The sequence below is a fragment of the Emys orbicularis genome, chromosome 7 (genome assembly GCF_028017835.1).
Source record: "Emys orbicularis isolate rEmyOrb1 chromosome 7, rEmyOrb1.hap1, whole genome shotgun sequence".
NCBI lineage: Eukaryota > Metazoa > Chordata > Testudines > Emydidae > Emys > Emys orbicularis.
The window spans coordinates 34,759,781-34,785,777 of record NC_088689.1 but is presented as its reverse complement, the minus strand read 5'-3'; the positions used below and the strand labels follow the sequence as shown (position 1 = coordinate 34,785,777).

Below are 25,997 nucleotides of genomic sequence, written 5' to 3'. Positions count from 1 at the left end.
CTGCAGGCGGGGAACGGGGCGAGAAAGCCCTGGGCAACTTCCTCTGCCCCACTCCCGGCAGGGAACAGGGGGGCGAGAAGCCTGGGTGTCTTCCCCCCACTCCTTACAGGGAACAAGAGGGGAGGGGAAAGAAAGCCTTGGGTGGCTTCCCCCCACTCCCAGCTGGGAACGGGTAGAAGAGAAGCCCCAGGGAGCTTCCCCTGCTCCCTGCTGGGAAGCGGGGAGGGAGGGAGGAGAGGAGCCTGCTGGGAACCTGTGGGGTAGCCAGGCTCCTGGCAGGGAGCTGCCAGCGGAGTTGAGAGATGGGGCTCTCAGTTCTCCACACTGCCCCTTTTAGGTTGGTGGAAGCGCTCCTGGTGACTACTGACCCAAGGAGGGTAGCGTAGACATGCAGCACCGCAGTAATTACATGGAGCAGGGAGAGAACCCTAACTACTGGCCTATGGGAGATGCTGGTGTGGGTCTTTCAGTCTCTCCTCTTGAAGCTGCTCCATTGTGTATAAATAATTAAATATGCATTGAAGCAAGGAGCTTGGACTCTGGGTCTCCCACCTTCGAGGGAGCCCACTAATCACTGGGCTCTGGAGTCATTCTCACACACTCTCTAGACCAGTGCACATTTAAATATTTATATACCATCATCATCTGCAATCCCTTGATTTGAGGATGATCTCTACCACAGATTGACATATGGGTCCTGAGATAACGCAGGAGTCTGATCCTGGAACCATAGATCCGTCCGCAGTAGGTACAGACATTTCCTGGCAGGTCAGCTGCTTGCTGGGAGAAAGTTCTTTCTTTTTCCTTCCTTCCCTCTCTCTCTTTTCAGCTTTGAGGGCAAGGTGCTTAACATCCCCTGGAAGATAAGGGTGAAAGAGATGTGTCCCACTGCAAGTGGAACTAATCTGCCCTTCTTCAGTTGGCTAAGTGGGCTGTAGCACAGGTTGGTCCATATGCTGAAGAAGGTTGGGCTGAGCCATAGTAGTACTAAAACTGGGTACTGACTGAGAACCGTGTGAAGAGTAGCCAGGGTATGCCTCCTCCTAAGGCATTTCCTGCTTACTCAGATGGATAGGATTATCCACAACTTTTGTGGCTCCTGCCTGCCAGGAGTAACAAGTGCAACTCCTAATACAAGGAATATAATTTTGAAGGGGAGGAAGCAGGTCTTGTCTTACCTGATGAATAAAAATAGTTCCATAAGCTGTGGTGATTTTGAAAAAGTAGGAAATCAAATTTCAGCCAAATATTTGCTTTCGTGATTGTGGCAGCAGTTCATTTCATTTTAAGGGGCTGCCTCTAAAACAAACCATTTAAGAGAAACATCTTGGTAAAAAGCTACAAAGATTATTTGAGTATGCAATTTCGTCACCTCTCACTCAACAGGATGGTTTAATTCCAATGGCTTAATCTTTCCTTTCTCATCATTTCTAGTATGAAAACGCTAGGAGCATTTGGTACACTTTTAGTTTGCTTTTAGGCATCTGTCCTTTGAGAGCACAGTATTTTCTATGACTGAACTTACTACTTCTATGCCCTTTATTTTTAACAAAGTTTGAGCTTTCTTTATGCCATAGTTGATCCCGATGCTGCCTGTTGTAAGTGAGAAAGGGTGTGTCAGTATTTCCCCTTAATTTCACAAGTATAATACTTTGTTCATACAAAAAACAATTTTATTTGAGACATAAGCTTGCTAGACCAGATCCCTGCAAGGCATAATTTTCTGCAAGAGGTAAACTTCATCTTTTTTGACAACAGTCTGGAAAATAGTCTGAGGCCTCTTCAGCGCTTAAAATGTCGGTTGATATAGCTGTCGGTCAGGGGTGTGAAAAATCCACACCCCTGATCGACATAGTTATGCTGTCTGAATGGTCAGTGTAGGTGCAACTAGGCTGATGGAGGAATGCTTCTGTTGACATAGCTATCATTATTCAAGGAGGTAGTGTTCTTACAGTGACGGAAACACCCTTCTGTTGGCACAGACTGTGTCTGCACTGCAGGGTTATGCTGACATAGTACCTGTAGTGTAAACATGCCCTGAGATGAACCTCAGAGTTTTCCTCCCCTCAGTGGTGTTTCAATAGGAGGTGATTCCTTCCACTCTATGATAGGCTTTCTCTGACCATGTCTTGACATGCAAAAATGATGTAATTTTGAATTATTTTTGCAGGACTGAAAAGTCTTCTCAACCCTCAGTGAGACACTAGCTCACATGGCCAGATGTAACTGGCAGCTTCAGAATGTTAACCTGCATATTAATGAGCATTAAGAGGGTTTTTCAGTCCTCTGAAGCAAATCCAATTCAAAACCACACCTTCTCTACCCATCGTAAGTGAGACCGTGTCTTGAAGTGGTCTGCATAAAACAAAATTTGCAGACCCACTGATCCCAAAATCTGAGAGATAACAGGTTACATTTCCTTACTGATGTGGTTTAACTTCTATTTTACTTTATTTAAGAGGGACATCTACATTTTAAAGACACTTCTGTTCAAGACAGCAAACACAAACAACTCTAAAATCTAGGATCTAGATCGGGGTGGGCAAACTTTTTGGCCCGAGGGCCACATCGGGGAATAGAAATTCTGTGGCGGGCCATGAAGGCTCACAAAATTGGGGTTGGGGTGCAGGAGGGTGCTCCAAGGTGGGATTGAGGGGTTTGGAGGGCGGAAGGGGGATCAGGGCTGGGGCAGGGGTTGGGGTGTGGGGGGAGGCTCAGGGGTGCAGGCTTTGAGCGGTGCTTACCTCAAGCGGCTCCCGGAAGCAGCGGCACGTCCCTTCTCTGGCTCCTACACGGAGGCACAGCCAGGCAGCTCTGCACTTTGCCCCATCCGCAGGCACCACCCCTGCAGCTCCCATTGGAGCGCGTAGGAGCTGGAATGGGGCTGAGCCACGTGGTCCGGCCCCCGACCCAGCGCGCTGGAGCGGGGCTGAGCTGCTGATGCGGCCCCCGACCCAGCGCCCCGGCTGGAGCGGGGCCGAGCCACCCACCTGTCACTGGAACACACACACACACACACACACACACACACACACACACACACACACACACACACACACACACACACACACACACACACACACACACACACACACACACACCAGTTTAAAACACCAAACCAACAGTTTGCAACAAAATGCTTTTCAATAAACCCACATGCATTTAAAAGCCAATTGCAGAAAGTTACCTTCTACCATAGTATAAAGGATTGCAGGCACATGGTTGTTCTGTTTCCCCCCATGTTTGTTTGGGCCTTTGGGTTAAAGAACAAGCAAAAATGTATTACTATTACCCCCAAATCCCTATGCAACCTGTGTAATACCTGAAGTTGTTTTTTTTTTTTTTTTAATTTAACAGTATTAAGCACAACTATAGTTAAAAATGGTTTTTACCTTGGCCTAGTGGCGAAATGCATCTTAAAGTTATTGGTGCCATGCTAAACAGATCACACTGCAGTAAAGATAGGTACCATTATTTAGTAAGGACAGCATGGCCAACGAGTGACATTATATAATATATATTTTCAGAGTTAAAAACAGGGAGCATACCCATAGACGCCGACTCTGTGGGTGCTCCGGGGCTGGAGCACCCATGGAAAAAAATTGGTGGGTGCTCAGCACCCACTGGCAGCTCCCCGCCCTGCCTCCCCGCTCCTGCTTACCTCCGCCTCCTCCACAAGCACACTGCCGCATCCTGCTTCTCCCCCCTCCCTCCCTCCCAGCGCTTGTGCCGCGAAACAGCTGATTCGCGGGGCAGGGAGGGAGGGGAGAGGAGGAGGAACGCAGCGTGCTGGGGAAAGAGGCAGGGCCGGGGTGGGGATTTGGGGAAGGGATCCAATAGGGGCAGGGAGGGGGCGGAGCTAGGGCGGGGACTTTGGGGATGGGGTTGGGCTGGGGGCGGGGCTGGGGCGGGGAAAGGGTGGAGTCGGGGCAGGGCAAGGTGGCGTGGGCACCCACCGGTGCTGGAGAAAGTTGGCGCCTATGAGCATACCTCCTCTTGCTGTACGGGGAGATTTTAGCAAACCAGTAAAGTGCCTGAAACCACTATGGCTTATTGTTAAAAGCAGCCTATTCAGCAGTCTCAGCTTGACCAAGGGAGGAGGGGAGGGGGTTTTTTGGATGCCACAGAAAGGGCAGCTTGACCCCGCGTCCTTCCTGATAAGAATTGTGTTGAAGTTGCTGATACATGCATTTTAGGAGAGCAGGATGTGCCCCAGGAATGTCTATTGGGGTTTCAAGGCTGCAAACTCTGGAAAAACCCACACCTGGTTAATCAATAATCAGAAGGAACCTCTTGCTTGACCATTGAAACTGCTTATTTAACAAGTTTTCTTTAAGGGACATGTCATTCTATTTCTAATGTATGAATAAGGGGGGAAAGTTTGAGATAGTTGGACTCTTTTTAGACTCTCACTCTGGATACATCTTGCGGTCCCCACCGTCAGATGGAAGATTTGGCCATCGGAAGCCTGCCGCTGTGTCACTCAAGAGCCACACTCAGCTTTGGTAATTATCAAGGGTTGGGGGTGTTTTACTAACCTGTTGCGGACGTGTGTAAGTGCTTGAGACTAAGTAAAGTTTAGCTTTAAGTGAAAGCACTCTTGTGTTGTCCTGTTTGTTCCAGCCATCTATCGGTCGGACGGCCGTGTCTCCCCTGATTTATTTCCTGACACCACCTCGCACAGAGTAAAAGTTACCAAAAGCTTTGGGTTAAAAGAACTCCAGGTAACATTGCAGTCCAGCAGCAATTTAAGACAGTTTCTGTTGAAAGAGGACAGTCTCCAAAATACATGAGGTTTTTATATCATCCTAACTCTTTGTTTCAAACAGACTTCAAAAGTCTGTAGTTAGCAGGTTGATTCGATCACCACAACTCTGAAATAATAGATACTTAAGGACTTTAGGCACCCCTCCCCTAACATTCCCTTTTCTGATCTGGGGTGGGGGAATTAAGTTGTCTGCACAACTGGGCTGCTTTTGGCTACTTTTTTTTTTCTTTTAGTTAAAATACATTTTTCTGTAGGGCCTTCTTACAGTATTAAATGGTAAATCACCAATCCTTAATGTAACTGTACTCATTTCCAAGTGGGGGCCCTTTGCAGATATCAGTGAATGTATTGTGGCTTGTTTTTTATACATGTTTCTTTCATGCTTAAAGTTTGGGGGTTGTTTTTGAAATAAAATGGGCAACCATAATAAGCACCCATAGCTTTTAAATGTTTGATTGTCTTTAGAGCAAATGCTTGTTCTAAAGTATGATGGAGGTTTGTGAACCCTTCAAACATTTCAGTTTTGGGTTAGACCCTTGTTTATTTTTCTGTAAATATATTATTTTAAACTTTTAATGACTTTGAGTTGCTAGAAAGAGTGACCCATAGCATTCAACCAACCCTGGATTATATTTAAACTGCCCAACAGTGTTCAACCAAATCCTGGGGTCATATTTAAACTGCCCAGTAGAGTTCTACGAACTCCAGGGGTTATATTTAAATTGTACAATAGCATCTGTGAATTCCTGAGGTTTTATTTTGTTTCATATTAATCAGAACTCACCATCCTCACCCACCCACCTCCCTTACTGTGGGTGCACACTCACCAAATTTAATAACTGATCAATAATACATTAACACTGATGGCAAAAAGAGTGAGTAATCTCAGTCACCCTGGCTATTCAGTGGGGGTGTGGTTAAAACCATTCAGTTCAACAGGATGAGTCAGCTCTATTGTACTCAAACATGTCTGAACCATCCCTGGTTTTTTGTTTTTTTAATTGTAAACACATTTTTAGGATTTTCCCCCTCCCACAAGATTCTACAACATACATTTCAGCTTTTTGCTGTAAATGGGTCTCTTTTACACAAAGACACAAGAGCTAGGTTCTCACAAACATTTTTTATTTATTTAAAAGACATACAGCTCCTTGAAAACAAACCAAGATGCTCCATTAAAACTTTTACCTCACTTAAGGGCCACAGAGACCTTCTAACAGAAACACAGATAGTCACAAAGCCATTTTCAATATTTTTTTATTTATTTACAGCTATCAAGTTTTATATTGCTTGTTTGTCCCCTCACAATTCTCTAAATTAATTCTTTTAGATTTCTTACAAATAGTCTTTTTCTTAAGCAGGGTTCTGTAACTTTTTGTGCGGACCAGACGGCCACTATAACGCTGTAAGCTGGCATCTTCCGGTTTGGTCATTTTCTTTAAAACACGGTCAGGGTCTCCACTGAATTGCACAGCATTTATCAAGGTCATCCCTTGCGCTAAATGTTCTTGGGTTAGGCACAGACATTGCATAGCATAACCTATGGCAATAACAGTGTTTAATAAGCTTTCCAATCACAGTTCAGCACACGGGCCCTGGAGCTTGCAGTTTATATCCGTTGAAGTCCAAGTCACACAATCATGGTGCCGTTAGGCTATGACACAGCCCTCACAATCTTCTAAAAGCTTTCCCCCAAGACAGTGATTAAGGACAGCATAAACAGCAATACGTACAATAGTCTGCATGACTTTTTTATGCTCACAACGTGGCACTGGCTCAGTTAGTTCCATGCCAAGCCTCCTCCTAAACTCCTCATAGCTGTCACCCTCGGAGTCCTCTACAACAATTTGTATCAGCGTTGAGCAAAAACAAGGCAGGCCCGGTTCAGCTTCACTGTCTGATGCAACACTGTGCAGGGCCTCCGGGTCCTCTGGAAAGGCATCGTTGAGCTGTTGAGAGAATTTCAGAAAAGAAAAAAGTAAGTTCCCACTGCTTATTTTTAGCTTTATACAACCCTGGTTCCTAACCCCATTACACCCCATCATCGACCGTCACTTCTTAATCATTCATTTACCTGAGCGATGTCTTTTCCGTTCACCTTGTCCGCCGGTGACTCCCCCGAGCTGCGTTCGCCTTCCTCCTCCAAGGGGGTGGACGACGAGAGGCCACCATGCTCATCGGGGTGTCTCACGAGCAGTTGGGTTTCGGATTCGGGTTCCATCAACGGCTGGGCCAAAGGGCTCCGTTGGCCACTCCCCCGTCCTCCTCCTCGGAACTGTCACTGATGTAGTGCTTTCTCCGTGGATGGTCGAAGGCTCTTGGGGCTAAAACAAAGTCTGAAGTTCTCACGGGGGTGGTGAAGGAGTCCATGTTTCCTCTCAGCCTTTCCACGATTTCTAAAACACCCGTTCTTGGTAAGAGATGGCCTCTTCTGTCTGGCGCTGGGACTTATGGGGTGATGGTGCTGTGCTCTGATTGGCAGAGGGCAGTGGGAGGAGTTCTTAGAGGAGTCACATGAACCTCTTCTGGGCAGTTCATCCCGTCCCAGAATCTGCCCTATTTTGGTCAAATCTGCTCTCGGGTTGGTCCTCTGTGGCCGAAACCCATCGCGATTGGTAGAGGGCGGTGGGAGGAGTTCTTAGAGGTGTCACATGAACCACTTCCAGATGGGTCACCCCGCCCCAGAATTCCCCCCAATTGGTCAAATCTCCTCTTGGGGCGGTCCTACGGGGGTTAAACCCATCCTGATTGGTAGAGGGCAGTGGGAGGAGTTCTTAGAGGGGTCATATGATACACCTTGCTTCCGGTCATGTGTCTGGCTTGACCCCGGAAGTAATACTCCCATGGGACGGGACTTCTGGTAACAGGTGCGCGGTGCTTAAGGGGTCAAGGGGCAGGGTTAATGTTTGATTGATGGTAGGGCCCTTATACTACTTATGAGGCAAGATTGGAATTCTGAGTTCTAATACCAACTCAAGAACTGGACTCACTCTGTGGATGTGGGCAAGTCACTGAACCTCTTCCTCTTTTCAACATATGTATGTGATTAATCTCTGAGCAAAAGTATTGCCAAGCTTAAAATGAACAAAGATATTGTCAGTGTTAGGCCTCAAACTTCCGCTTTGCAGAGGTGAAAAGGGCAAGCTTTGCAGAAGTAAGCTAAGACTTGTAGTCAAAACGCGCTGCAACCAGATAACACATTCTAAGCAAGATAAGTTGTGCCCCCAGGCATAGCTTGACTAACCCACAATGAAAACAATTGGCTACAAGAAAATCAGTAAGTATACATTATACAGTCAAAGCGACACAAGAAGATAAGCAAGCATAAATTATACAGCCAAGGCAACAATGCTAACCACAATAAAGATTTGGCTGACCCTAATTGGTCGGTCTGTTTTAGAACACGGCTGACAGATCAGATAAAAAGTACAAAGGCATGGGATTGTGTGTGTGTTTTGGTCATAAGGGAAACCTGACCCACACCCCCTGAACCAAAAGGATGTGCACTTCGCGACCGTCTGTACCTGGCCAGTGCAGAAAACGGCTGACTGAAGGGTAACGTATTTTCGGGCAAATGCAGGGTAAGGTTATGGAGTAAAAAAGTCTGGTTGCTCGGGCAGAATTGATCTCAAGTTGTATCGATACTACAGTGTTAAGATCGTAGTAAATAGCTAATGAATAATAATTTTACATGTACTCTATAGGGTTAAGAATAGTAGTAAATAGCTAATTAATAATACCTTTATATGTACTTGTGCTTGTCTTCAGTATAACTTGACATTTATATTAATCCTTATTCAGTGCTGGTCTTTAATCTTGCTTTTCTTATTTTGTCTGTGTTGCCTTTATAGTCAAAAGTCATTAAAAACCTTTTTTGAGGAATAATTAGTCGTTTTAATTTTTCTTATACAGGCACTACCCAACCTCATTACATCTGTGTTGGGAAGTAGTGATCACCCAGGGCCCAATTAGGGTCCTAACTGTGCCTCCCTCTTCCTTTATCTCCGCAATGTAAACAGTGATTATAATCTTATCTATCTCACAAGAATGTGGTTAATATTATTTTATTTATGCCCTGATTTTGCAAACATTTTTACATTTGCTTAACTGCAAACATGTGAGTAGTACCACTGAAGAACTCACAAATTAAGCATTATATACTTCAGGATTGGGACCTTGATATTTATATGCTTTTCTAAATGTACATATAACTAACATTTGAGCACCTCAGACACATTCATAAGTTTTTCCTCACAATATTCTATTGGGTTATTATGGCTATTATCCCAATTTCACATATGAGGAACTGAGGCAGAGAAAGAATAAATAATTTATATTTTTTCTACTCATCAAAACATGTAAGAAAGGAGGAGGAGGAGGATCACATTATAAAGATCTGAAAAATCTACGGTGACTAACAGCTCATTTTGGCACAACATGTGAACGGGCTGGAGAGAGCAATGCCACGTCCCTTTTCAATCAAGAAAATCCAAGACCAAGGAGCTAAGTAGAGCCCACAGGTGTATTCAGACCCCCCAGGGGGTACAAGGAGCCTAGAAAACATGTGATCATATATGCCAGCAGTTCTCAAATTGTGGGTCAGGATCCCAAAGTGGTTAGAGACCCCCCTGTAAGGGGGTCACCAGGGCTGACATTAGATTTGCTGGGGCCCAGGGACAAAGCCAAAGTTCCAATCCCACTGCCTGGGGCCAGAGCCCAAGGGCTCCAGCCCTGGGTGACGGGGATCAGGTTTTGGCTTTGGTCCCCCTGCCTGGGGCGGAGGGGCTCGGGCAGACTCAGGCTTTGGTCCCCCCTCCTGGAGTATTTTTGTTGTCAGAAGGGGGTTGGGGTGCAGTGCAGTTTGAGAACCCCGATAGATGCTTAACATCTGTACAAACTACTGCGTAGCATCTCATGTGAGCAGAGCTTATTTTCTGGGTTGTAACGACACAAACAGCTCCCGCTCCCAATTCCCGACTTTGGGTGGGTGCACTGAGCACCGGCCTAGGCGGTACCAAGTCGCGAGCAGCAGCCAAGCTGGTCACCTTTGCGTGTCGAAAAGTGCAGGGTTGCTATCTGTGACGTCACACCGGCCCCGGCACAACACATCCCAGCCGCACGCGCCTCCCCCCGCACCAGTCCCAGCCTGCGCTGGACGGAGACGTTCCGCTTCCCCTCGGCGTGACGTTGGCTTCCAGCCCGCCCCTCGCCTCCCATGGTGCTGTGCGGCACAGCGCGCCGCCATTGGGTGGATTTGAAAAGGGACCGCGGCGAGTCTGACGGTGTTGCCGGCAGAGAGGTCTCGCGTCCCCCGCAGGTGAGCGCGGGCTGAGGGGCTGCCGATCTCCGGGCCAGAGCTGCGCTCCGAGAGGTCGCTTCCTGGCTTCCCTTCCCCTCCCTGCCTGGGGAGCGAGTCGTGCCCCGGCATAGGCAGCCTGGGGCCGCCTGCCCTGGCTCCCAGCGCCCTGGTGTCTCCGGCATGCCAGGCTCGGAGCGCCGCTGGTGCGGCCCGTCTGAGGCGCTGCGGTGTCCCGAGGCGCTATAACAACATCGGGGTGACTGCTCGGGCGGAGGCTGGGGGCGCTGCTCCTGCAGGAGGAATATAGTGAGTTGCGGCGGTAATAGCCCAGCTTAGCTACACGAGGCTTATCTAGGGCCGAGTTCTTGTTATTGGTTGAGCGAGTGACATGTTAACCACAGGGAGTTTTAAAATCTTCTGGTAAAGGATGGGTGACTGACTTCTCTTCGTGTGTGCCTGGGCTGGTTATTGCCATGGGAACTTAGGAAAGTGGTAGTAGGAAAACCCACTTGTCCATAGCAAGTGGGAATCTACAGGCTAAGTGCCATACCTTCTGCAGGCTTCAAGCTCGTATTTGCAAAAAGTAACCATCATAATTAGTAAGGACAACTTCCAACCGAGTGTGAAAAGGGAGAGGGAGAGAAAGCATCGGCCTCTTCTATACTGGGGCTTAGGCCTGGTTTCAGTTATTAGTGAGGCTGCTCTATTGGAAACCCTTGTGTCAATGAGAAAAATAGCAGTGCACCAGAGGTTATTACTAGGGTGAAATAGGGGGAAAGGTCACTGATGCAAATTCTAAGTTTCCTTGTCTATGCAAGGGACTTGCACTTCATGGGTTGTTGTCATTGACTTCACATCTTTAACTGATTTGCCTTAAGTCTCTTGAGTGTCCCCTATAGCATCGGTTCTCAACCAGGGGTTTGTGGCTCCCTGGAGGGCCGTGAGGAGTTTCAGAGGGGTCTGTGAAGCAGAGCTAGCATTAAACTCACTGGGTCCCAGGGCAGAAAGCCAAAGCCTGAGGCCAGCTGTGGCGGGCTGAAGCCCAACCAACAGTTTTGCGGGGATCCCTGTGGCATGGGGCCACAGGCAATTGCCCTGCTTGCTACCCCCTAATGCTGGCCCTGGATTTTATATGCAGAAAAACAGCTCTTTGTTTGGTGGGGGTGGGGGGCGGGGGTTGCTGTGGAGTTTTTTCAGCATGGGAAGGACTCTGAAAGAAAAAGGTTGAGAACCCCTGCCCTATGGTCATACCCACAGAGAGTTCCTATCTTGACCTATTAATTTAATTTAAGGCACACTTGTTTGTGTCCTAATTAACAAATGTAGGGGATGTGAGAGCATATTCTGAGACATCTAAAGCTCTTTTAAAATTTAACATTTAAATCAAATAAGATAACTGGTCAATAGGTATTACGGATGGATAACTACCAATTAAATAGAGTACTTGAATAAAACAGTTGTGCACTCTTTATCCTTATAATTGAAGTGGACATGGCTTTGAGACTATCACAGCACAGGTATATTTCACTCCAATAGTAGGTTTAGTTTTCAGGTTAGTAGGTGTTGTGTACATTGTTGAAGCCCTGATAATACTTTGGGCCAAATTCTGCCCAGACTTTCATTTCATGCAACTCCATCCCCACATAGGTGGGACTGACTAGGGTAGAAATTGGGGCAGAAGTTGACTGTTAGTCTCGCATAGCTCACCTCTGTAGCTCTTGAAACGCTTTATAAAGCTGGCCAAATTCATCTGTATTTTACAGGCTGATGGATGCGGAAGACTGAAGCTTGGTCTACACTACAGAGTTAGGTCCACGTAAGGCAGCTTACATCGACCTGATTATGTCAATCTCTATGCTATAGCCTTGCTCACGCTGATGTAGGTGCCCTACTACACCGACATAAAACATGAGAGGCGTAGCACTTATGTCGGTTTAGTTAGGGCAACGCAGTGTCCATGTAGACCAGTGGTACTCAACCGTTGAGCCGCATGGGGACCAATTAGAGCTGTGTGGTAAAGGCTGCTCAGCTCACCCGGTGGGGTCTGCTTCTGGCCTCACTGGGTGCTGGGCTTAGAGGGTCTGAGGAGGGTTGCGGGGAGGGGAGGGGAATCTGTGGTTCTTTACCTGAGGCCTGGCTAATGACCCACAATGATAAATAGGTTGAGAACCACTGATGAAGACACTGCATTACTGACATTGGCTGTTGGCTGTCATTCTTGTCAGTTTCATAGCTCTGCTTTGCCAGGCTAGGCTCACAACTGGGGCTGTGAAATTGACAAGAAAGACTGGTAGGCTCCCTACTATGAAATTGAGGCCAGCATCTAGCTCACAGCTGCAGGGTCGTTTCTCCCCCCGCTCTCAGCTGGGCATAGGGCTCACAGCTGGAACTCCTGCCCCCCACCCTGGGGAGACAGCCCCAGCTCTGACCCCACAGCAGGGAGCCTACCAGCCTTCCTTGTCAATTTCACAGATTCAGCTGTGAGCCCTCTCTTGAGCCTGAAATTGACAAGAAAGGCTGGTAGACTCCATGCTGTGAACCCTGCACCAGGCTCACAGCTCAGGTTGTCAACCCAGGGCAGAGGGGGTCTCACATCTGGGCTCTCAGTTCCACGCTGGGAGCCCAGCTGCCGCCTGGGCTCTCAGCCCCTCACTCTGCCCTTCTTAAATCAGTGCAAACACTCCTGATAAGGATGTGCACCACTGACAGAAGGAGGGTCGTGTGAACATGAAATACCACAGTAAATACTGGAACAGTGCAGAGAAGGGCTGCTAGGATGATCTAAGGAATGGAGAACCTGCATTGCAAAAGGGAACTTAAGGAGCTTGACTTGTTTAGCCTGACCAAATGAAGGCTGAGGAGAGAGATGATTGCTCTCTATAAATACATCAGTGGGATAAACACCATTGAGGGAGAGGAATCGTTTAAGTGAAGCACCAGTGTTGGCATGAGAACAAATAGATACAAACTGGACATCAACAAGTTTAGGCTTGAAATTAGATGAGTTTCTAACTATCAGAAGAGTGAAGTTCTGGGACAGCCTTCCAAGGAGAGCAGTGTGGGCAAAAAACCTAGCTGGTTTGAAGACTGAGTTTGATAAGTTTATGAAGGGGGTGGTGTGATGAGAGGCCATGTACCATTGTAGGAAATATCTGTGACTGCTAATAGCAAATATCCCCAATGGATGGAGATGAGACACTAGATGGGGAGGGCTCTGAGTTACTACAGAGAATTCTTTCCCAGGTGTATGGTTGGTGGGTCTCAATCCTGATCATGTGGGTAACTTTTCATATTTGGGGTCAAGAAGGAATTTTCCCCTGGGTCAGATTGGTAGAGACCCTCTGGGTTTTTTGCTTTCCTCTGCAGTGTGAGACATGAAAATTTGAACTAGAGAAAATGGTGGATTCTCTGTAAGTTGAAGTCTTTAACTCAAGATCTGAGGACTTTAGTAACGCAGTCAGAGATTATGGGCCTATTGCAGAAGTGGGTGGGTGAGGTTCTGTGGCCTGCGATGTGCAGGAGGTCAGACTAAATGATCATGATGGTTCCTTCCGGCCTTAAAGTCTGAGTCTTTTAGGTGAACAGACTGATGAATCACAGGCTATGTCAATGCTACAAGCAATACAGTTGCAGTGCTGCAGCTATGCCACTGTAGTGCCATAATGTAGATGCTTCCTACATGGATGGAAGGGTTTTTTTCCTCTCAATGTAGATAATCCATCTCTCTGAAGTCACACCCTACACACTATTGTACAAAGATTATTACAGAATATGCCTTGTGAGGTATCATTTAAAAACGAACTCACTGATCATTAATATTTTGTGTGATTTATGTACACTGTAGGTATTGAGTTATGGATATGCTAGAATTATGCCAAAAGTGTGTTTAAATCAGGCATGTCAGATGGAGTTGTTAAACAGGTCTAGCCTCAATAAAGTAGGTGTTTACCTCAATTTACATATAAGCTGTAAACAGGACCATCAAGATAGCAGGGGGAGGTGAAGGCAGGAAACAGAACAATTTGCATTTCAGCAAACACCAGATAAGGAAAAAAGAGCACATGGAGCTTCCTTCATACCCAGACTCCATGTTGCCTTTCTCTCAGGTTCAGTAAACTTTACTTTGAGGGGTAACCCTCAGAAGAATACATTTTAAAGGTTTACTGATCTACAAAGACAGGGGGCTGAACCTTAAGTGATTTGAATCAGTATGCAATATTACTGTATTTTGAAAGTGCATAAAGTGAGGTCTTTTCTGAAAGCACACAGTTTTGGGGAAAAAATCAGGACTTGAAGTGTCGACTAGGCCAAAGTTGTGTCCACTTGATTCCACAATTGACTGTAGAGTTTAGTGTACACCATGGTTAAAACTGCTCTGATTTGAACTTGGTGGTTGACCTCTGAAGTGGCAGAAACATCTTGAAGGGACACTTGTCTGGATTTTGGGCAGTGTTATTCTGAGATTCTGGAAGTGTTAAAGGGCATATGTAGAAACTGCTAAATATTCCACAATATTAGAACAGCTTTCACACCGCTGCGTTCTCTAATAATTTCATTTGGGATACGATCCAGAAGGGAAATTCCCAACATAGCTCATTCCATTGCCCTTTCAGCTACCGACAGCTGCTGTTCTTCTCTCTTCATCAGTGCCCAGGTTTCACTGCCATACAGCATGGCTGGCAGCAGTGTTGAATTGAAGATATTTGTACGTGTGGTCTTGTCGATTTTTGCCTTTGAGGATGTCCTTGATGGAATTAAATGCACACCATCCTGCCCGAATCCTTCGAGAGTTCTCTGTTAATGTCTTGGCGCATATTAACTTCTTGGCCCAAATATATGTACTGTTCCACTTCTTCAATTTCTTCTCCTGCTACCGTTATTCTGGCTTTTTGTAAGATGTCTGATCGCAATTATTTCGTTTTGCAACGGTTCATTTTCAGACCAACCTGACTGCTTTTCTTGTCGAGTCTTCGTAGTAAGAAAGATATTGTTGTGGAAAGCGGGCCACATAGCATGGTTCACGGACAATAGGTGGACTGCAATCATTACTGCGTGCTACCTGCGAGAACAGAAAAGACCATCTGGTCGGCCTCCAAGAAGATGGGAAGATGACATTGTTAAACGTTTTGGACGAACGTGGAGAAGAAAGGCAGACGTGTTGTGATAGGCGCAGTCTTAACGACAGCTGAAGACCGATCGATCCAGGTGATTAGAACAGTTATACTTTGTCAGACCAATAGTCCATCTAGCCCCGTATTCTGTCTTCTGACAGTGGCCAATATGAGGTTCTTCGGCGGGAATGAACAGAACAGGGCAATTATCAAGTGATCCATTCCCAGCTTCTGGCAGTTAGTGGCTTAAAACACCCAGAGCATGGGTTTGCATCTCTGATCGTCTTGGCTAATAGCCATCAATGGACCTATTCTCCATGATTTTACCTAATTCTTCTTTTGAACCCAGTTATACTTTTCGCCTTCACAGCATCCCTGGAAACGAGTTCTACAGGTTGACTGTATGTGTGAAGTACTTTTTGTTTGTTTGTTTGTTTTAAACCTGCTGCCTGTTAATTTCATTGGGTGACCCCTGGTTCTTGTGTTATGTGAAGAATAAGGGAGTGTTATCTACCCCACTTTGTCCACACCATTCTGATTTCATAGACCTCTATATCCTTCTGATGCCATTCTGCGCCAAAAAAAATTCTGTGCACAATATTTTAAAATTCTGCAAATTGTATTTGTTAAATAAATGAGGCTCCAGCATGGCATTGGGGAGCACAGGCCACTGGCTGCATAAAAGTGGGAGATCACTGTGCAGCTCCCCCTGGGATATGGACTCAGCGGTGAGGCCGAGCCTGCCCCTCTCTGCCAGGTGCACCAGGTGTGGGCAGGCAGGCTCAGCAAGGATCCAAGTGTGGAGGGGCATAGTGTGGGGGGATCCAGGTGTAGGTTGAGAGGGTTCTGTGTGGGGCAGTCTGGATGCAGGTGGCTCAGTGGGGGATCTGGGTGTGTGTGTGTGGGGGGATCTGGATGCACAGGGCTTGTTGGGGGGGTTCTGGGTGCAACAGTAACTGGATTCTGCAGGGGTGTCCAGATGAAGGTGGTTGAGGCTCAGCAGGGGGTATAGGTGTGTGTGGGCTCAGTGGGGGTCCAGATGCATCTGGGTGGGGATCTGGGTGTGAGTGGCTTCTCAGGGTGGCTGAGGTGCAGGGGGGGGGTGCGGCTCATTGGGGGGGGAGTTTCTGAGTGCGGGTGGGGGGGGTTAGGCTCAGTGGGTGGGGTCTGGGTATTAGGGTGTCGGGTTGGGCAGATGGAGGAGCAGCTCCCTGTACAGGGATCCCTCCCCCTGCAGCTGCGATGGGTGCAGGAAGTGGGGGAGTGGGAGTTTGCAGAGCTTCCTTCAGCCGAGGGAGAAATCTGGGAGTGGGTCTGACCTGGCCCCAGATGCTGTGCAAGGGAAGAGGAAGTCCCATCCTCCCCAGCCCAGCCGGGACTAGCAGTTGAGCCCGGTGCAGGGTAGGAGCCACCAGCCGGGTCTTCCCAGTCCCGCCTCCTCGCCCACAGTGATTTACTTCTCTGCCGGCTGCCCTGAGCCTCCAAAACATACTGCTGAGGAGGGTCAGAAATTCCTTTTTTTTTTTTTTTGCGAGGAAGCAAAGAAATCTGCGGGGGAAATAAATTCTGCGCATGCAGAGTAGCAAAAAATATCTTTCCTTGGAAATGCGATGACTAAGCTTAATAGTTCCAGTCTTTTTAATCTCTCCTCATCTGGAATCTGTTCCATACCCCTAATCATTTTTGTTGACCGTCTCTGTACCTTTTCCAATTGGGAATAGGAAAAAGGGAATGGATCACTTGATGATTACCTGTTCATTCCCTTTGGGGCACTTGGCATTGGCCACTGTCGGAAGACAGGATACTGGGCTAGATGGACCTTTAGTCTGACGCAGTATGGCCGTTGTTATGTTCTAATTCTAATATCTTTTTTGAGATGGGGTAATCTGAACTGCACACCATATTCAAGGTGTTGGCGTACCATGAATTTATATAGTGGCATTATGATATTTACTGTCTTTATATCTATCCCTTTCCTAATGGTTCCTAACATTGTTAACTTTTTTTTACTGCCACTGCACATTGAGCAGATGTTTTCAGAGAACTTGCCACGATGACTCCAAGATCTTTCTTGAGTGATAACAGCTCATTTAGACCCCATCATTTTGTATGTATAATTGGGGGTTATGTTTTCCAGTGTGCGTTACTTTGCATTTATCAACATTGAATTTAATCTGCCATTTGCCCAGTCACCAGTTTTATGAGATTCTTTGGTAACTCTTCACCATCGGTTTTGGACTATCTTGAGTCATTTTGTGTCATCTGCAAATTTTGCCACCTCACTGTTTGCCCCTTTCTCCAGATCATTTATGAATATGTTGAACTGCACTGGTCCTACTACAGATCCCTGTGGGCCACTGCTATTTACCTGTCTCCATCCTGAAAACTGACCATTTATTCCTTCCCTTTGTTTACTATTTTTTAACCAGTCACTAATCCAGGAGAGGATCTTCCTTCTTATCCCATGAGTGCTTACCTTGCTTAAGTGCCTTTTTTGAGGGACAAGTCAAAGGCTTTGTGAAAGTCCAAGTACACTATCCACTGGATCACCTTTGTCCACATGTTTGTTTGCCCCCTCCTTGAAGAATTCTGATAGATTAGTGAGGCATGATTTTCCTTTATGAAAGCTATGTTCACTCTTTCCCCGCACAAATAGTGTTCATTTATGTGTCTGGTAATTCTGTTCTTTACTGTAGTTTCAGCCAATTTGCCTGGTACTGAAGTTAGGTTTACTGGCTTGTAATTGCAAGGATCACCTCTGGAGAGTGTTTTTGGCTGTTGGTTTTTGATTATTTAAATTGGTGTTACATTAGCTATTCTCCAGTCATCTGGTACAGAAGGTGATTTAAGTGATGGGTTACATACCATAGCTAGTAGTTCTGCAATCTTATTTTGAATTCCTTCAGAACTCTTGGATGAGTCCCATCTGGTCCTGTGCCTTATTACTGTTTAATTTATCAATTTGTTCCAAAATCACCTCTATTGATGCCTCAGTCTGGGACAGTTCCTCAGATTTATCATCTAAAAAGAATGTCTCAGATGTGGGAATCTCCCTCACATCCTCAGCAGTGAAGAGTGATGCAAAGAATTAATTTAGCTTCTTCACAATAGCCTTATCTTCCTTGAGTGCTCCTTTAGATGTTTTTTTCTCTTTTTGCCCCAGCCTGTTGTTGGAAACTGTATTTATGTGTAAAGTTTGAAAATAAATAAAACACATATAGAAATATAAACTTGTATTATGGTGGCTTCTCATGTCTTCAGGCATGCCATGCTATTTAAACAGTTGGCTTTATTTTTGCAGAATGGAACCAGTTTTGGATAAAGCAACAATTATAAGACCATCCTATATTGCTAGTGTTGAGCTACCTCCAAGAATTGGGCCAGTAAATGTTGAGGACCTTAAAGCAGACCTCTCAGATGAATTTTCCCTGGTTTCTTCAAACTTGGATATAAGCCAGGTGAGAATGTTTAACAGTCTGCTTTGTTAATTTTAAAAATGAAATTACTTAAATTGTGAAGCATTTATATATCCTGTTGCTTTTAATGATAAAGCAACAAGCATATCTATATTTCTGTATAAATAAAAGGGAAACATTTAAAATTAGATGCTATAGTAATGAATTCCTGTATTTGTGCCTTGATAGTCCTGTCGTTGTGTAGTTTGTGTGTTGTGTTAATCAAAAAAAGATACTCTAATTATAAGAGCTAACTTCTGTCATCAGAGGCAGAGAAATTCAGAGACGTTATTTGTACATGTTTTCATCGTATTTTGAAGTTCATCTTTTTGCTGGGTACTTTTGATACCAACACAAAAAGTGATAATTATAAACAATAACTTGCAGGAAATGTTGGTAAAATCTATAGTTGCCTCCTGTTCTGCTCTAGTAATGCAGAAATTAATTACCAGATACAAAGGATAATATGGGGTATGCTGGTGGCTTTTATTTTCAATTACTACTTGGCCTAAACTGCATAGCATACCTTTGTAATCCACAAGAAGTCATTTTAAATATTTTATAAGGTTATTAAGGTGAATTTCTAGAAGGGCCAAAGTACTTGCAGCAATAAATGAATGAATTGTGGTGGTGGTGGGGGGGGGGGAGGAAGGGACCTGAAATAACTAGTATTTAATATCTTGCCATGCTAATTGTCAAACTAGACATTCAAACTAAATAGCAATGCTATTAATTGAAGGTAATCTCTCTCTTTTTAGAGGAACAGTTTGGATTCCAAGGAACATATACAAGTTTGCCTTCGTATTAGGCCTTTCACAGCAACTGAAAAAGAAAATGAATCTCAGGTGTGGCTCTTTTTACATAAAACTTGTTCATTTTTTACAAAACTTTTTTTAGCTAAGATGCAAATGTACAATTTTTCTCCTGAGCTTAAAAATCCAATTTTTTTCCTTTTACAGGACTGTGTTTCTATTCAAGACTCAACTAGCATTATATTGAAAGGCCCTAAGAATTCCTTGATCTGTCGGCTGAGTGAAAAAAATGTAGGGCAGATGGTGCAGAAATTCACTTTTTCACAAGTAAGCAGATAATACTTGAGACAAACTTCATTTTGCAATGTGGAAACTTGTTGAATCTTGCCCTAAACAAGTTTTTATTTTGTATTTTAATTCTTTTAAAACTGGGAACATTTTATATACATTTAACTGATGAAAAGTGCCTAGATGTAAACTGCTCTTTCTTCCCCACCCCCCAAATGGTCCTTTTAAAACAACTGAAGGTCATAAATTGCTTCTTGCTAATGCTTAGGTATTTGGACCTGAAACAACCCAAGAAGAGTTCTTTGATGGTACTGTGAAACAACCAGTACAAGACTTCTTGGAGGGACACAATCGTCTTATTTTCACTTACGGTGTGACAAATGCTGGAAAAACCTACACGTTCCAAGGTACTATTAACATTTTCTTGAGCCATGAAATGACAAAAATCTGTGTGCAGGCTTCTGAATTAGGCAAATATTATTCAAGTGCCTGAAGTTTTTATTTATTTATTTATTTTGTTTTTTGGCCTGTATATAAGCTTACCTCCATTACACATTTATTTGGACTTTGCAACTCTCCCTGAACGTACAATAAAACAACTAAAAACTGGTAATACCAACAAAAACACCTCTTTGTAATGGAGAAGCATGTGTGTGTATATAATTCAAAATATAAACAGACTATACACAAGTTGAACTGTGAGTGGTGTACCTCCTCATAAGGTCAAGTAGCAACTATCTATCTGCTGAAAGTGAAAGTTCTCTTCAGATAGAGAGTAGTAGAAATTGATCATAATGGGCAGAAAACAGACCTTTTCTGAAATTTGTTTGCACACCTGCTTTGGGTGTGTGTATAAAATTCAAATTGTCACAAGCTGCTAAGGTTATAATTGGCAATAATATCCTCCAACACAGAATGGATAAAGGTAGATTTAAAAAAAAAAAAAAATTAGATTGGACTTTATTTTGTTACTTCAATGATAGGTTTCTTTTTAGAAAGAAAAAGCTTATTTAAAAATCTGAATTTATAATAAATTTGGGCCTTTACATATTTTGTATTAATCTCTTAATACATTTTAAATAAAAAAATAAATATGCTGAATCCATGAGACTATCAAAAAGTTTTGAATTAAAGGCTGCTTTTATATATAAAAAAGACTTTCTCTCTTTTCTCCCTCTTCCCCCTCCGCCCCCCCTTTCGATTCTAACTTTTGAGGTGAATTTTTATAAATCTGGCACAATAGGGCATAGGTGCTGGAACTAGGGTTGTTTGGAGGTGCTGCTGCACCCAGGCTTGAAGTGATTTCCGTCGTATACATGATTTGCAGTTTGGTTCAGCACCCCCACTATACAAATTGTTCCAGCACCCCTGCAGTATGTCATGCTATGTATTAATGGCTTGATCCTGTGGGGTCCCAGGGCTACGGGGTGCAAGAGACTGGCAAAGTCATCACAAGCATTGGGACCAGGCTTCTGACTCCAAGAGACACCATCATCTATCTCATAAGGATCATCCACTGAGCCCACCTGGGTGGTCTTGCTATAAAATAGGAGTATCTCCTTACCTGAGCTCTGACTCATTTGAATAGGAATATTTATGATTCCAACCCAACATGGAAACTTACTCTTCAGCTCATGGAAAAACGTTGTTCTGCCAGTAACTACCAGCCCATGGTTCTGGGTACTTCAAGAAATGTCCTTGCTCTCTCTTTGCATGTGCTCTCAGACAGATACAAACAAACAGAAATCCATTAAGTTTTCAAATGCCTGCCTCTGTTTCTAAAGAAATAAAATGCTGCAGTGCAAAAGTGGGTTATACCAGCTGAAGTCATGGATTGGGGTGGGTGTGTTTTTTCTGGGGATGGGGTGGTGCAGGGAGTAATGTAACAAGGGAGAATGAGCAGTGTGTACAACCAGAAAGGAGCAACACTAATGTCAAAGCAGGATATTGTGGGAAGAAGGGACAAGATTCTTCAGAGTGCAGCCTATAGTGTTGATTTCAGCACCCAGGGACTGGAGGAGGAAAAACTGCCATGGCTGCAATTCGTAAAAAAAGACAGTTTTCAGATTATTCTCAAGAAATTCCTGAACCGCTGGATTAAAAAAGGAACTTGTGCCAAATGTAAATAGTGCAGCAAAGAGATGCAGAGCCTGATTGTCAGAATGAAACATTATGAAAATGCTCCTATGAAAGAAGGCAATGACTTTGAAGAGGATGATGTAGACATATCTGGATCAATTGGTTAGTAAACATATTTTTGCACCATTCTTATGAACTGTTTACCATGTCTTACTGTGCTAGTAAATGATAAGCACAAATGTATGAAAATGTAAGTTTAGGTGGATTACTTATGAATTTCAAAATGTTTGTGTTCAAAATATAATGGGTGTGTTTATCAATTTAAAAAAAAAAAAAGGTAAACTGTTACTGCTGGACTTCTGAAACTATTTTTTTTTTAATTGCTCAATATAATCAAACATCCTAAGTAAAGATTTCCTGTTTAAAAGTGAAGTTTTATTAGGCATTTATGAATTTTTAGCATTTAAAATAAAATTTTCAAACAGTTTGGCATGTTACTACAGATAAGGTTTTAAAGAGATTTAGATAATCCTTTATTAATTTTGCTATAAAATTGGGTTTAAAATAAATTGTGATACAAACAGCTTTGAGGAGGAATCTTTCACTTACAATCTTAATAAAGCAGTGCATTGAGTAGTACTCAGTGAGTGACAGTAACTTTTTTTTTCTTTATCATTTTGTTTCAGGGTCCAGTTTATTCATAAGGGGTTATGAACATCCATTATCTGTAATGACTACAACTTCAGAGTCATCTACTGGTACCACCAGCAGTGCTGCAACTAAAAATATACGAGACAGTAACTACCTGTATTTATTTATTTTTTCTTTAAAAATAAAAAAGCTTTCTTCATCAAGTAAAACCATGGATGAGTTCATAATAAAGACCAGCAAGATTCCATAGATGAAAAGATTGCTTAGTTCATGTATACAACAAATTCTCCCTTTCATCTTGTTCAGGACAACTATTTAATTGACATGGTTCAATCACTACGACCAGGCTACACTCCACCCAGAAAACCAGACATCTCTAAAAGGTTGCTGGATACAGTGTATGAGAAGGAAATCTGAACAGTGTGCAGAAAACATTGATGGAATTTTAGCTAATCCGAGTCTTGACGGGTATAGCAATGTACACAATGATCCAGTAATATGTGATTGTGTGACGACAAGATGGGGTTGTCCATCTTACAGAAATGATTAATACATGAGGAAATGCCCATACAGCAGAATACTTAGAAGAAGTAGCAGTAAAAGCTATAACAAAAACTGAAAATCTAGTGTGTAGCTTGGTTGCAGATAATGCTGCAAATGTAACAAAGATGAGGGAAAAAAATCTAGGAGACAAATCTAGGAAGAGACCATAAAGGGAACCTGAAATGAATTACATGAGTGCAGTGCTTATTTGATGAGGTGGTTTTCTTTGCCCAAGACTTCAGTACTACTCGGGAATAAAGGAAAATGTTGTTGAAACTGCACAATACTTCCATAACAATCACTTTGCTTCAGCTTCTCTGACCAGAGAAGGAGAATCCAAACTAATTTTTCCCCAAGATGTATGATGGAATTCAGTGGCTGACTGTTTTGAGCTGCATATTATGAACTGGCTTATTCTGACTACTATTTTGTCACGATTTTCTTCACAAATTGATGGAACTATCATAGTCAACATCAGACTAAAGAGAATTATGGAAGATAGGTTTCAGTATATTTCCTTAGCTTTGGGCAAACTGCAGAAAGACGACTGCTGTATCACCGATGCAGTCGAAATTTAGAAGGAACTAAAGGAGACACTGAAGAAAGGAAATTGCAGGCAGTAAAGAAGCAGATGTATCAAGCACTTGCTCTACCTCATTTTCTTGCTAATAGTCTCAACCCAATATACTAGGGTGGAAGCCTAACTGCTGAAGAAGATGCTGCTGCTATGACATGGGTATCTAATAATCATGCATCGGTCATGCCAACCATAACAAATTTCAGGACTGGAGGTGAACCATTCAAGCAGTACATGCTTGCAAAGTCACACCTCAGAATTGAAAGGAAGTCCCAGCTAAACCCCTGGAACCAGAGTTTAATTGCTAATCCAGCTTTTGAAAACAGTAGCCTCTTCTGGAGGCACAGGGAATATGTTCATTATTTGGACTAATTCATTCAAAGTTGAGTTATTGATGGGGAGCTGAAAAAGCAGGAAAACTTGTCTTGTTCTTCCAGTCCATGAGTGAAAACAAGGAGGGAGGGGATGAGCTGTATTAGTTTTTAAAAATTTGAAAGATAGCCTAAGTAACTTAGACGGGTCATTTTCAAGGGACCTAGACAAGTAGGAACTTTAGCTCCAGTCACTTTCACTTAGGCATATTTGAAAAATTTCCCAGGCTGACCTGATGCTCTAGTTTAATTCACTGACTACAGTTAATCCCTCTACTGATTAAATCTTCAATACATCATTTAGTCATAAATGTAGAACATGTCTTGATAAGAGAAGTTTGTATGTAAAACATTTCAGGTTTTGTTTAATAAAAATGTATATGCTGTTTTGTTTGATTACTTAAATTCTATTTGCCATCCTAATGTGGCTTGACACAAATGAGTAAAACATTTAATTAGGTAAATAAGCAATATATCATTCACTATTTTCTAACATACTAAAATATACAATTAATAAGAATTTGAAAATATTAGGTTTTATAATTACTTAGGCTGGTAAACTATATACACATTTATGTAGCAAAAAGATGTACCAAATCTCATGTAAAGACACAATTTACTTGTGAATCAACTTGTTTTAATGGTTATAATAACCAATAAGAGTGCACTTTTTTTTTAGAAAATAACTGAAGTACAAATGGAAAAGCTGATTACAATTGATTATTTAAATTGAGGCTTTCCACTTGATTTAAATCAATCTATGCTGCTCCAATGGTGCAATATTTTTGTACTGTTAACAATCATAATCATTGCAGACCAGCAGATGTCATCCTTCCTTTAGTTCCAGAAATTTTCCTGTAAAAGGAAGGAAAATAGGGCATACCTAGTCTTGTGTGAATTCAATCATAGATCATAATTAACAAAACAACTGTGGCTGCTGTATTAGGTGTTAATTATCCAGAAATACCAGGTAGAATGACAGCACTATTCTGATTGATTATCTTGTGCTATGTGAAATTGATTTTTATTGAAACAATTAACCAATTGCTTTATTAGCAGTAATAACCTTTTTACCGATTACTTCCTGAAGAACAGATGATAGGTTATGGTTAATGAGCACTGGTAACTCTTCCAGATGGTCATTAATCTCCGGAATTGCTCTTGCTCAAACATGTAACAATTGATTTCAGGATTTCTGATCTTAAATAGATTACCTGAAAGTTGCAAAAACTTTAGCAGTGTTAACTTCTGTAGAGTGGTATCTTGTGTATTGTGGTGTTTCCGAAAAGCTGCGAAATATAGCAAAGCTCTCAATTCAAAGCAGTAAAGTGTATGAGACTGGCAGACAATATGAAAAGTACACCAAATTTAATTTATTTAAATCACTTTTTTTTTAACTTTTTAGTTTTCTCCGGTTCTTCTGTTACTTGTAATACTAGGAAGTAAAGCCTTTTTCATTTTGAACTGTATACTTAATGCGTTTGATAGTACTTTCTGTATAGTCCACGTAATGGCTTCTCTCAGTGGAGTTAGCCAGCTTCTACTAGTGTTTGTGAGGGTCTTTCCAACAGCAACAGGGGGACAATTGTATCTTTTTAAAAAAAAAAAAAAAAACCTGTAAAAACACAATACTGGAGGTGGGGTGGAGAATGGGGGCAGGTATGACATTGAAATTCTTTTAAACTGGCTAGATTTCAAGTTAATGATATGCCTATAGGTAACAACTCGCTTACAATATCCCAATGAGCAGTAGCCCCAACATAGCCTCTTGGTATCACCACTACTTCTTTATATTTAGTTTGGCTGCCAGCATCAGAGACACAGTTGCTAGGGTAATGCTGCACTTTATGCTTTTTTAAAAAAGCGTATTTAAAATGGACAGTGTGATATACTATACCTTGGGGGAGCGTCTTGTAACCCCCATATTCCTCATTTTTATATAATCATAATCTTACCTTACAAGGCCAGCTTTATATGCATCCGGGGCAAGGTTATGATCTGCTGAAGGTAATTTCTCTATCCATATATGTATATTATTAATGCATATGAAGTTATGAGAATTGTGTTGTATGGTTGTCACTAAAACATGCTGTAAGTTGGGGA

The 25,997-nt window shown here is 43.2% G+C and overlaps 1 protein-coding gene across 1 annotated transcript in view; it reads left to right on the top strand.

Annotated features, from left to right (window-relative positions):
• The first annotated feature begins 18,480 nt into the window (after positions 1 to 18,480).
• Positions 18,481 to 25,997, top strand: part of KIF20B (kinesin family member 20B) — a 79,488-nt gene continuing 71,971 nt past the window's right edge. Inside the window, exons 1-4 of the mRNA XM_065407838.1 lie at positions 18,481 to 18,636; positions 19,392 to 19,478; positions 19,593 to 19,712; positions 19,942 to 20,080. Of these exons, the coding sequence (XP_065263910.1) occupies positions 18,481 to 18,636; positions 19,392 to 19,478; positions 19,593 to 19,712; positions 19,942 to 20,080 (502 nt within the window). The remainder of the gene's footprint in view (positions 18,637 to 19,391; positions 19,479 to 19,592; positions 19,713 to 19,941; positions 20,081 to 25,997) is intronic.